The sequence below is a fragment of the Mus musculus genome, chromosome 5, assembly GCF_000001635.26.
Source record: "Mus musculus strain C57BL/6J chromosome 5, GRCm38.p6 C57BL/6J".
Classification (NCBI taxonomy): domain Eukaryota; kingdom Metazoa; phylum Chordata; class Mammalia; order Rodentia; family Muridae; genus Mus; species Mus musculus.
In genome coordinates this window covers 90,238,811-90,251,747 of record NC_000071.6, presented here as the reverse complement: position 1 = coordinate 90,251,747, position 12,937 = coordinate 90,238,811, and the positions used below count along the sequence as shown (strand labels likewise).

Below are 12,937 nucleotides of genomic sequence, written 5' to 3'. Positions count from 1 at the left end.
TGAGTGTTGAGATCCTCATTGTTCACAACATACAAATAAAATTGTAATTTTATGGGTACCTGCTTTCAATTGCTAACACCCGTATGGGGACAGCTCACAATTGCCTGTGTAACCATCATGTAAGGACATTAGACATCCTTTTCTGGCCTCTACAAGCACCTGCCCATACATGATATGCAGTCAGTCATATAGACACACATAAAGTGAACCATTTCTTCCAAGTTGTCCTGTGAGTTTCATATGACACATGGTTGCCTTGCAATACAATGTAAAAAAAAAGTCCTTGTAATTTTGCAAAGCCATGCATGATAATCCATGCCTATAGTCTAAGAACTGGAGAGTTGGAGACAAGCTTGTTTGACTTGGAAGCCAAGCTAGGCTACAGTCTTTCTTACGCAGTCCACACAAGTGGTACCCACTGATTAACACTGCTCTTCCTGATACCAACTTCCAGCTTTTGGCAGATTAATTTAGGTGGCTTTTCTTCTTTTAATTTCTAGTAGGCTTTTTGTCCCCCTCATGTGAGTTCAATGAACTATATATCAGATAAAACACCAGAAATAATTAAGTCAAACATAGAAGTGCCTACAAAATGCCTTTCTTGGACTTTAGGATAAATTAGATCCTTTAACCATCCCTGTTAATTTGTATCACAAGAATTTGCAGTAGCCGAGTACATACCTACCTAGTATATGCTTCAGGGATTAATAGGATGATAGTCAAGAGAGCAACAAGATGTGAAATGCTAGGCTAAGACAGGGTGTAGACCAGGCTAGCCTAGAAATCAAAGATCCATCTGCCTCTGCCTCCAGATTATTGGGATTAAAGGGACCTTTTAATCGCAATATCTAGCCACAGCATAATAAAAAAGTACATTTAGTCTAACTTCCAAAGTCACCATAGTCTATAGCAGTCTCGACAAAAGGTTTGTTTATCTGGATTAAGAATAAATAAAACGCTGGTGTGTGGTGGCTTAGACCTCTAATCCTAACATTGGAGGCAGGCCAATATCTACTTTTCTATCCACCCAAAGATACATACTGAGATCCTGTATTTACCCAGTATTTAAAATCAAAAGAATAAATATAAGCTTATTTAGCAGGTCAATTCTCCATTTATAGTAATAATTAACAAAAAAACCTTAATAGTAAAACTTTCTTACTTTCATTATAACCACTAATGTTTTAATTTACTAATTTATTGTTGATTGAACTTTTAAACAGGTCAAAAAAAGTATCTGTTCCATCAACTGTGATATCCAGAGTTATTGGAAGAGGTGGCTGTAATATCAATGCTATTCGGGAATGTACTGGTGCACACATAGATATTGACAAGCAAAAAGACAAGACTGGAGACCGGATAATAACTATAAGGTAAAGCTTTGGTTTTGTGTTTTCTTTTTTTTTTTTAAAGAATTTTTATTTATTATTATATGTAAGTACACTGTAGCTGTCTTCAGACACACCAGAAGAGGGAGTCAGATCTTGTTACAGATGGTTGTGAGCCACCATGTGGTTGCTGGGATTTTGAACTCTGGACCTTCGGAAGAGCAGTCGGGTGCTCTTACCCACTGAGCCATCTCACCAGCCCGGTTTTGTGTTTTCTTTGTACTGTAACTCAACAGAGTAAGAACCATTTGAGTAGGGGAGTAGTGTATCTGTGTGTGTGTGTGTGTGTGTGTGTGTGTGTGTGTGTGTGTGTGTTGCACAAGTTATTGTATGTACACTCACACTGCCAGAGAAGAATATCCCCTCAGTGAACCTGAAGCTTGCTGTTTGGGCTATACTGACTGGCCGGAGTTGCCAGGATCTTCTTCCATGAATAATGCGGATGTTATAGTCATTTTTATGTGGGCTATATACATTCAGCTCTTAGATGGCTGTTGAGGATTTGAACTCATGTCCTTATACTTTGTGCAGCAAGCACTCTTATCCACTAAGACATTGTCTTAGTTTGGCTTTTCCTGTGTGAACAGACACCATGACCAAGGCAACTCTTATAAAGACAACATCTAATTGGGGCTGACTTACAGATTTAGAGGTTCAGTCCATTATCATCAAGGTGGGGGAGCATGGTAATATCCAGCAGGCATGGTGCAGGCAGAGCTGAGTTCTGCGTCTTCATCTGAACGCTGGTAGCAGAATACTGGCTTCAAGGCAGCTAGGATGAGGGTATTAAAGCCCATTCCCATGGGAACACACCAATTTTTTTTTTCCCCCCTTTGAGACAGGGTTTAAAGGCATGCGCCACCACACCCGGCTAGGAACACACCAATTTTTTGGTTTTTCAAGTCAGGGTTTCTCTGTATGTATAGCCCTGGCTGTCCTGGAATTCACTCTGTAGACCAGGCTGGCCTCGAACTCAGAAATCCACCTGCCTCTGCCTCCCGAGTTCTGGGATTAAAGGTGTGCGCCACCACGCACAGCAGAACACACCAATTTCAACAAGGCCATACCTCCAAATAATGCCATTCCCTGGGCCAAGCACATACAAACTATCACATTCCATTCCCTGGTCCCCATAGACTTATTCAAACACATGAATCTATGGGGGGGGGGCCATACCTAGCCACAGCATAATAAAAAATTTAAAAAGTCTCTTCTGAGATCCACCCAATCGCTTAACTGTAATACCCAAATCAAGACAGGAAAACAGCTGGGCAAACTCCAGACTCTGCATCTCTATGTCTGATGTCAAAGTGGTCTTCACATCTCCAGGCCCTTTCTCTTTTCCTGGACTGGTTCCACATCCTGTTAGCAGCATGTCTCAGGAGATATCTTATGGCTCTGACATCTCAAACATTTTGGGGTCTCCAAGTATCACAGCTTCTTGTTTCAGTGTCTGGGATCCACACATGATCTTCTGGGCTCCTCCAAAGGGCTGGCGTCACTATCTCTGTGCTCTGTAGCACTATAACCTCCAGCTGATCCACTCCCACTGTTGCTGCTGTTCTTGATGATCATCCTGTGGTACTGGCATCTCCAATAAGCTGGCTGGGGTCTTCCACTACAACTAGGTTTCACCAAAAGCCTCTCACAGGCTCTCCTTTTAGTGTCAAAGCTCAACTCTTTTGCATGACCCCTTCAGTCCTGGGCCAAACTGCATTTAGGGCTGAACCTTCACCAGTGGCCTTCCATGGACTCTCTCAGTGCCAGGCCTCAGCTGCTCATCATGATCTCTTCATGCCTTCAAAACCAGTAGCGCCTGGGTGACTCTTACACATTACCAAAAGACAGCTGCAACAGGGGAAAATACCTTGACAATCTCTGGATCACAACTTCTTTGTGCTCTCAGAAAACACTTCCCAGAAGATTTCACTTTAGTGGTGCTGGTCTCTTAATCACCTCTATTCTATTCTATTCTATTCTATTCTATTCTATTCTATTCTATTCTATTCTATTCTATTCTATTCTATTCTATTCTTGATTGATTGGTTTTTCCAGGGTTTCTCTGTGTAGCCCTGGCTGTCCTAGATCTCACTCTGTAGACCAGGCTGGCTTTGAACTCAGAAATCTGCCTGCCTCTGCCTCCCAAGTGCTGGGATTAAAGGTGTGTGCCACCCAGCTAATTTATTTTTAATTCAAGTTTTTTAAGATTTGTTATAAATACACCATTCTACCTGCATGTATGTCTGCAGTACAGAAGAGAGCACCAGATCTTATTAGAGATAGTTTTGAACCACCATGTGGTTGCTGGGAATTGAACTCAGAACCTCTGGAAGAGCAGCCACTGCTCTTAACCTCTGAGCCATCTCTCTAGCCCCCTCACCACTAATTTCTTATCTCCAGCTAACCAGCATCATTTAATCCAGTAGTCTCTTCTATTCTGGACTCTTAAAGCCAGAGCCAAATAACCAAAGTTGCTGAGTTCTGCTTTTTGCTGGGGCTGGAACATGGCCTACTCTTGTATTCTATTATATTTTCACCAGCTTTCTGTTTCCCAACTCCTTCATTGCCTAAGCTTGGCAGTCCTGGAACTTGCTCTGTAGACTGACTTTGAACTCAGAGAACTAACTTTGAACTCATAGATCTGTATGCCTCTCTCCTAAAACACTGGGATTAAAGGTGTGGTCCACCAAGCCAGGATTTAAGTTTTTGTTCACCTAGAACTTGCTCTGTTGGACCTTGAACTCACATTTTGTCTTCCTCTTCTGGGAGTAAAGGTGTGTACTTCCATGCCTGGCCCTAAACTTAGCTGGGTGGATTTTGCTCCAAGGTCACTCACTACTCCCTTAATTCATTTACTATCTGTGAACACAGGATTCAGCTCCATTTTACTTCTGAGTGCCCCTTTAATATTCCAACCATATATTTTATATTTGTCCTTTCTTCTCAGCTTGTTCCTTTTCATTAAAATGTTTTTCATAAGAGTGAACTTTAGTAACCATACAACAGAAATTACCCCAGGCTGTTTTGAGACTTCCTTTTTCAAAGGAATCTAAATCTCTTGGCCTCAGGCAGACTCCTAGGACAATGCAAAAAAAAAAAAAGTCACATTCACCAAAGAACCACAAAAACAGTCTCTAGGCCACATACTGAAATTCTCCACTAAAACCTCGTGGGTCAGATGGTCACAGTTCAAACCACTCTCAGCAACAAAGTCTTCCACATTCCTTCTAGGATGACCCATTAAGACCCACTTAAAGCATTCCAGTGCTTTCCAAATCCAAAGTCCCAAAATCTACATTCTTCCAAACAAAAACATGGTCAGGCCGATCACAGCAGTACCCCAGTCCCTGGTACCAACTTCTGTCTTAGTGTTTTACTGCTGTGAACAGACACCACGACCAAGGCAACTCTTATAAGAACAACATGTAACTGGCTTACAGGTTCAGAGGTCCATTCAGTCCATTATCATCATGGCGGGAACATGGTGGCATCCAGGCCGGCATTTGCAGGCATTGCTGGGAGTCCTGTTTCTTTATCTGAAGGCTGCTAGCAGAATACTGGCTTCTAGGCAGCTCAGTGAGGGTCATAGCCCACACCCACAGTGACACGCCTACTCCAATCAGGCCACACCTCCAAATAATGCCACTCCCTGGGCCAAGCATAAACAAACCATCACTGGCATCTCCTCAGCCTTTATGTATTTAAAAGATTATAGTTTTAGAAGAGTTGTAATACAGGTATTTAATCTCAGCAGAGGCAGGCTGACAGAACTCTAAGTTTAAGGCCAGCCTGGACTTTATAATGATTTCCAGGACAGCCAGAGCTCTGTAGGGAGACCTTATCCCCCACATACACATCCCATCCCCCAAAGTATGAGTCTTTGGGAATATTATTCTCAGGATTTTTTCTAATGAATACATTCTTATGATATGTTTTAAATAATGTTATAAAAATTTGAGATAGTTAAAAATTTGTCTAGATTCTTGAGTAATAAATTTCTTACACATTTTAAAGCAGGGAGTTATTTTCTCTCAATTACTTTATAGATTTTTGTTGTGAAATGATATCCTTAGAATTTGAACTTATTAATGTAACATAATCAGTAGTGGCAGTGTAAATATTTAACCTGAAAACTCAACAAGTGTGTCTGCTGAAATACTCCAAGAATAAAGATGACAGTTTACGACATTATAAGGATGCAAAAGCTGTACTTAAAATAGCTATAGTATAAGTACATTTTGAAAAGCGGGTTCTCAGGGTAGGGTCGGAGGAGAGATGGCCCAGCAGCTAAAAACACTGACTGCTCTTCCAGAGAACTAGGTTTCGATTCCCCTCACCCACACGGCAGCTCACAACTGTCTATAACTCCAGTTCCAGGGTATCCAGACATGCAGGCAAAACACCAATGCCCATAAAATAAAAAGTAATAAATTATTTAAGAGAGAGAGAGAGAGAGAGAGAAGGAAAGAGAGAGAGAGAAAGAAAAAGGGAGGGAGGGAGGGAAGGAAAAGTGGGTTTTCAACTGAGTGTATACTAGGACTTACAGGTTTTTTTTTCTTTAAAGTAGGGAGACATTTAATCCATTTCATTTTCACCTTTTCCTCTGCTAGATTAACTTGCAGAATCCAGAGGAAAGGCAAGTAAATACCCTTTCTGGGTCATTTGTTCTTGAGGTTTCCATATGTAAACTTAAATCGGGCGTTTTCCTGAAGAGCCAACGTTCTAGTTTGCTGTCATTGTTGTTGCTGGCATTGTTAGAATTCCTCACTTGTTTTGAGAGGTTGTCCTCCAATGCTGTTCATAGGGAAGCCATTTAGGCAGTAAACTTATCTCAGATACTAAGATCAACGACCAAATCCTCTTCCCTTGCTTAGTTGTAAAGTGTTTCATGTTTACTTGAACATTGGTGTTTTGTTTTTTGATTTTACAGTGTTAAAAATTGAATGTAAATTCTCACCAATGAGCTACAATTCCAACTTTTTTTTTTTTTTTTTTTTTTTTGTTTTTGAGACCGGGTTTCTCTGTGTAGCCCTGGCTGTCCTGGAACTCACTCTGTAGACTAGGCTGGCCTTGAACTCAGAAATCCGCCTGCCTCTGCCTCCCAAGTGCTGGGATTAAAGATGTGCGCCACCACTGCCCGGCCAATTCCAACTTTTTAATAAGATTGTTTTAAATATTCATCACCCTTTTTGAGGCAGGCTTTCTATGTAACTCTTTACTAGGCTATGTCTTAAGTGTTAAGATTAAAGTCTTGCACCAACACTCTAGGCTTACCTTCTTTTCCCCTTTTTCTTTTAAGGCCTGCTCTCAGTAAGTAACTCAGGCTGGCCTGGAACTCACAGATCATTCTTCTGCTGGTACTATTGGCATTGAGTACCAGTTCTAGTTATTGACCGTATATTTATCTTCAAAATATTATTGTAGGCCACACAAGCTTTTATGTATAATCTGTTTCCTAATGATAAATCATGTTACAATAGGAGAAATAACATTTTAGTCTAAGGAAACAATGGGAAGATTTTTTTTTCTTTAAAAATAAAATAGAGGCTGGGACAGTGGCTTAGGAGTTAAGAGCACTTACTGCTCTTATAGAAGACATGGTTTCCAACACTTACTTGGTGGCTTACAACTGTCTAAACAGTTATACATGTGGACATAATCTTTTTTTTAAGTCACTTAAGGGGTGTGTGTGTGTGTGTGTGTGTGTGTGTGTGTGTGTGTGTGTGTTTGGTTTACCTGTTTAATGTGTGTTTATACATGCATACATGTAAATGTCTACATGAGAATGATAGACTGTACTACTAGAAAGTAGTGAAATTAAGGCTAATTTGGGGGCCATTTTTTTATCTGTTGATCAACATGCAGGGGTGGCACTGAATCAACAAGACAAGCAACTCAGTTGATCAATGCTTTGATCAAGGATCCAGACAAAGAAATTGATGAACTTATTCCAAAGAATCGTTTGAAAAGCTCCACAGCAAATTCCAAAATCGGGTCCTCAGCACCTACCACCACTGCTGCTAACAGTTCCTTAATGGGGATCAAAATGACAACTGTAGCTCTGTCGTCGACATCTCAGACTGCCACTGCACTCACCGTTCCTGCCATCTCTTCTGCATCCACTCACAAAACCATTAAGAACCCTGTGAATAATGTGAGGCCTGGGTTTCCAGTTTCTCTTCCATTAGCATATCCTCCTCCACAGTTTGCACACGCTTTGCTTGCTGCTCAGACTTTCCAGCAGATCCGTCCACCACGGTTGCCCATGACCCACTTTGGAGGTACTTTCCCACCAGCTCAGTCCACTTGGGGTCCTTTTCCTGTCAGGCCTTTGAGCCCTGCCAGAGCTACTAACTCGCCTAAGCCTCACATGGTGCCTCGCCATAGCAATCAGAATAGCAGTGGTTCTCAGGTGAATTCAGCAGGTTCTCTAACTTCAAGTCCAACAACTACAGCCAGTTCATCAGCTTCAGCGGTGCCTGGTACAACTTCAAATGGCAGTCCAAGTTCTCCTTCAGTCAGAAGGCAGCTTTTTGTCACAGTTGTGAAGACATCCAATGCCACAACCACAACAGTCACAACTACAGCAAGCAACAACAGCACCGCACCCACAAACGCCACATATCCTATGCCTACTGCCAAAGAACACTATCCAGTATCATCCCCATCTTCCCCATCACCACCAGCCCAGCCAGGAGGGGTTTCTAGAAACAGCCCTTTGGATTGTGGATCAGCATCCCCAAATAAAGGGGCATCTGCTTCCGAACAGGAAGCAAGCAGTCCACCAGTAGTAGAACCTGCAAATAGCAGACCCCCACACAGCAGCAGTTCTTCTGGGAGCTCATCAGGTCATTCCACTCAGCAGCAGCCTCCGGGATCTGTTCCTCAGGAGCCAAGACCCCCTCTTCAGCAGTCTCAGGTTCCTTCCCCGGATGTGAGAATGACTGTTCCTCCTACAGCAACAAGTTCTGCTCCAGTGGCGGTGCCTTCTACTGCGCCTGTGACGTACCCTATGCCTCAGACACAAATGGGATGCTCCCAGCCTCCTAAAATGGAAGCCCCTGCTATTAGACCACCCTCTCATGCCACAGCTGCCCCTCACAAGACTCCAGCTCCAGTGCAGAGTTCATCTGCTTCAGTCCTCAATGTCAATCACATTAAAAGACCTCATAGTGTCCCCTCCTCTGTCCAGCTACCTTCGACCTTAAGTACACAAAGTGCTTGTCAGAATTCAGTACATCCAGCAAATAAGCCTGTTGCTCCCAACTTCAGTGCCCCATTACCATTTGGGCCCTTTAGCACATTGTTTGAAAACAACCCTACTAATGCTCATGCCTTCTGGGGAGGACCTGTTGTTTCATCTCAGTCAACACCAGAATCTATGCTGTCAGGAAAATCCTCGTATTTGCCAAATTCAGATCCTTTACATCAGTCAGATACTTCCAAAGCACCAGGTTTTAGGCCACCATTACAGAGACCTGCTCCAAGTCCCTCAGGTAAGTGTATTTATTTGTTTGACATTATGTAGTTACTACTTGACATAGATGATACAAAAATTTTGGGCTACTTTATGATGTCCTTGCTCTGTGTATAGGCTACCTGTATAGAGAAGAGTTTTTGTTGTGCACTGCTATTGTTTCTGAGACAGGGTCTCAACTATGTGTAGCCCTGGCTGGCCTAGAATCAGGACTGTAGAGGAGCCTGGCCTTGACTTCAAGGTGTTTGCTGTGGTGCCCAGCCTTAGAGAGTTTTGTTTTATCTTTTTTGGTGATAGAGGTTGTACCCATTTGGTTTATGCATGCTGGATGAGCACTTTATTTTATCAGTGAGGTAGACCCCAAGTGTGAGAGGGTTTTAGTCCCTTTATACACTGTTGTATCATGTGCATTTGTTTAGTGTAGTGCTTTTATTTTAAAGTCTTTTCAAAGCTAATAGTAAATTTTGTCTTGAATTTACCTTATAAAGTTAATAGGTCTCATTTCTCCTCATCCTAGCCCTGCTTTGAAAAAGAAGTTTGTATTTGTGGGGAAGGGTGTGGTTACGGGATGTTTTGAGGAATGGAACCAACATTGAGAGGCTGAAGAAGAGTAGCCCTTTAGCACAATGTTTGATAATCTTACTAATGTTCATACCTCTGTTATTTCATCTCAGTGAACACCAGAATCTATGCTGTCAGGAAAATCCTCGTATTTGCCAAATTCAGATCCTTTCCATCAGTCAGATACTTCCAAAGCACCAGGTTTTAGGCCACCTTTACAGAGACCCACACCAAGTCCAAGTTATAAAGTATAACTTGGAAAAAGCCAGTAAAGGCCATGGTGATGCATGCCTGCAGTCCCAACATGTGGAAAGGAGTTGGTAGGAAGACCAGAAGTGTTAACATACCGATCTTGATTAGGGCTACAGGAGATCCTGTCTAGGAAGGAAGGAAAACAAAGGTTTTACATTAATAAAGAGATGCTGGCAATTTTATTAAATTGGAATTCATTTCCGTTTGTCTTTGTTTTAATATGAGAAAGATGTCCAGCTACACCTTCTAATGTGGTAGCCATTTGCTACTTCTTTCATTTCTATTTAACAATGAAAATTGACCAGGTACAGTAGTGAATACCTTTAATCCCAGCCTTGGAAAGCAGAGGCAGGCAGGTCTTCCCAGCCAGGGCTGCATAGTAGGTATTACCCTGTCTAAAAATAACACTTTCATCTTCTTAGTCCAAGTTGTAAGTACTGTGGACTACTGGCTACCATTTGGACAGGAAAATTATGGAACATTACTATTTTAAGGGAAGTTCTTTTTGACAGCACTGGTATTTACAGAGGATTTAAAGAGTTTTTAATTCTGTTATACTTTTTTAAGTTCACTTTTTTTAGATTCATAAAGGAGAAATTGTAGTTTCTCATGTAAATATCTTAGATGACTATAGCATGTACACTCAAGAAGTAATTAGTATTTGGCAGTTGGTTTTTTTGTTGTTGTAGTTGTTGTTTTGTGGTTTTTGTTTTTTGTTTTTGTTTTTGTTTTTTCCTGAGACAGGGTTTCTTTGTGTAGCCTGGCTGTCCTGGAACTCACTCTGTAGACCAGGCTGGCCTTGAACTCAGAAATCCTTCTGCCTCTGCCTCCAAGTGCTGGGATTAAAAGTGTGTATACAACCACCTGGCAGAGATCCTGTCCCTTTTTTGTTTTTGTTTTTGTTTTTGGTTGGTTGGTTTGGGGTTTTGGGTTTTTTGGGTTTTGTTGTTGTTGTTGTTGTTGTTTCAGTTTTTTATTAGATATTTTCTTCATTTACATTTCAAATGCTATCCGAGAGTCCCCTATACCCGACCCCTGACCTCCCTACCCTGCTCCCCTACCCACCCATTCACTTCTTGTTTTTGTTTTTTAACTAGTGAAACTATCGTGGTCAAGTAATTGAGAAAATCTACGTGAGAGATGGACATACTATATAGTCTGTGGTTTACATGATCTGATCCTATTTACAAATATTCTAAGGAATATTTTGTTTTATTTTGGGGGTTGGATTTTGTTTTCTGAGAGTGCTGGGATTAAAGCCATGTTCCTCCACTACCAGCAGAGTTCTTAATGTGTGTTTCTCAGCTTTCCATGTTCTAGAGTTACAGGTTTTACTGTAGTCACATAGGCTGGGGTAGAGTGATGGGGGATTCCTGTTGTTTTTTATTTGAGGAAGGGCCTTGTTGTGTACCCTGGCTGGCCTGTTGCTAGCTAGTCCAGGCTGACTCTGAAATCTGATGAGTCTTTCCACCTTCTGCCTCTTCAGTGGAAGGATTAAATGCTTTTACCAATGTACAGTGTACCCTGACAACTACTGATTTTCCTTCCCTTCTTGTTTCTTTGTTCTTAAGATGGGCTTTTCCTGGTCCACCTGACAAGGGTCTTGCACAGGCAGGTCTTGAACCTGGCTCTACCTTACCAGAGCTGGTATTATAGGCCTGTGCCACCACACCATGGGCTCTCTAAGTAAAGTGTTACCATAGCTATCTTTGTTCATTCTCATACTATTTATAGCTAATTTTATATTTAATACATGGACAGAGACCATGTGACATGCAAATACTCGTGAACATACAATTCAAAAAGATTCAAAAAGAATCGTACTTTAAATAAAATGTAGTGCATTGCTGCACACAGGTAAGAGCATTATACTACACATTTTTTATTTAAGTTTATTTATTTATTTATTTATTTATTTATTTATTTATTTATTGGTTTTTCGAGACAGGGTTTCTCTGTATAGCCCTGGCTGTCCTGGAACTTACTTTGTAGACCAGGCTGGCCTCGAACTCAGAAATCCGCCTGCCTCTACCTCCCGAGTGCTGGGATTAAAGGCGTGCACCACCACGCCCGGCACATTTTTTATTTTTATTTATTGTGAGACAGATTCTCACTGTGTAGCTTTTGCCACCCAGGAATTCACTATATAGACTAGGCTGGACTCAAAGTCACATAAATTGCCCTGCCTCTGCCAGCCTATATCTTTTTTATTACTAGTATGAATGATACTGTTTTCCGGTGTGTGTTGGTTGCATGCATATATGTACACCAATGTTTGCCTGTTGCTCAGGGAAGTTAGAAGACACTTGGATTCCCTGGAGCTGAGATAGTTGAGCCATCCTTTGGGTGCTGGGATCCAATCTCAGGTCCTCTGCAAGAAGAGCAAGTGTTCCTCACTGCTAAGCTAGCTCCAACTCCAGCTCCAAGCCTGTGGCTCTTCTTACATAAACAGATTGTTTAAAGAACAGAATGCAGACTAGTAAATATTGTTCCCTCATTCATATTATCCTTTTGTTCATCTCTTTTTATGAGGGAATGCTTTTGAAAGGGATCTTTCTTTATAGATGTCAAACTTGAATTGTGGCCATTCTCCACCCCATTGGGATTATAGACGTGTATGACCTTGTGAGATTCCCGGTACGTGAGTGTGCCCGTTTTTGAGTTAGAGTCTCCCTTACATCAAGTCTGGCCTTGAATTTATTATGTAGCCAAAGATCATCTTAATCTGACCCTCTTGACTATCTCCCAGATGCCGGCATTACAGGTATTTGCCACCACACCCAGCTAAGAAGTTCTCTCTTTTTTTCTCTTCTCTCTTCTCTTTCCCTCCCTTCCTCCTTCCCTCTAAAATTAACGCATCTTCCAGCCCTCTCTTGGGGGGTAATTGCTGTAAGTAATGATGGTCTTCTACATTACAGGTATTGTCAACATGGACACACCATATGGTTCTGTAACACCTTCTTCTACACATTTGGGAAACTTTGCCTCAAGTCTTTCAGGAGGTCAGATGTATGGGCCTGGAGCACCTCTTGGAGGAGCACCCCTTGGAGGAGCACCTACTGCTGCTAACTTTAACAGACAGCATTTTTCCCCACTTAGTTTGTTGACTCCATGTTCATCAGCATCAAATGGTAAGTGTCTGTATCCCAGATCCTTAAAAGCAAAGAGGTTTGAGATCTGTAAATACAGGATATTTGCTTTTAAGACAGGCTCTCCTGTGTACTGGGCTAGCCCCAGCTTCGTTGCTTCCAGTTCCCAC

General features: G+C 41.7%; 1 protein-coding gene across 9 annotated transcripts in view; it reads left to right on the top strand.

Moving 5' to 3' along the window:
• Ankrd17 (ankyrin repeat domain 17) overlaps window positions 1-12,937 on the top strand; it is a 141,528-nt gene that overhangs the window by 116,946 nt on the left and 11,645 nt on the right. For 8 of the 9 annotated variants that reach the window (NM_198010.2, NM_030886.2, XM_006535289.4 and 5 more), the window contains 3 exons: window positions 1,224-1,373; window positions 7,254-8,884; window positions 12,597-12,809. In NM_198010.2, coding sequence (NP_932127.2) covers window positions 1,224-1,373; window positions 7,254-8,884; window positions 12,597-12,809 — 1,994 coding nt within the window. Of the gene's footprint in view, window positions 1-1,223; window positions 1,374-7,253; window positions 8,885-9,564; window positions 11,507-12,596; window positions 12,810-12,937 lie in introns of those variants that run through there. The other variant, XM_011249595.3, reaches the window with a different exon arrangement.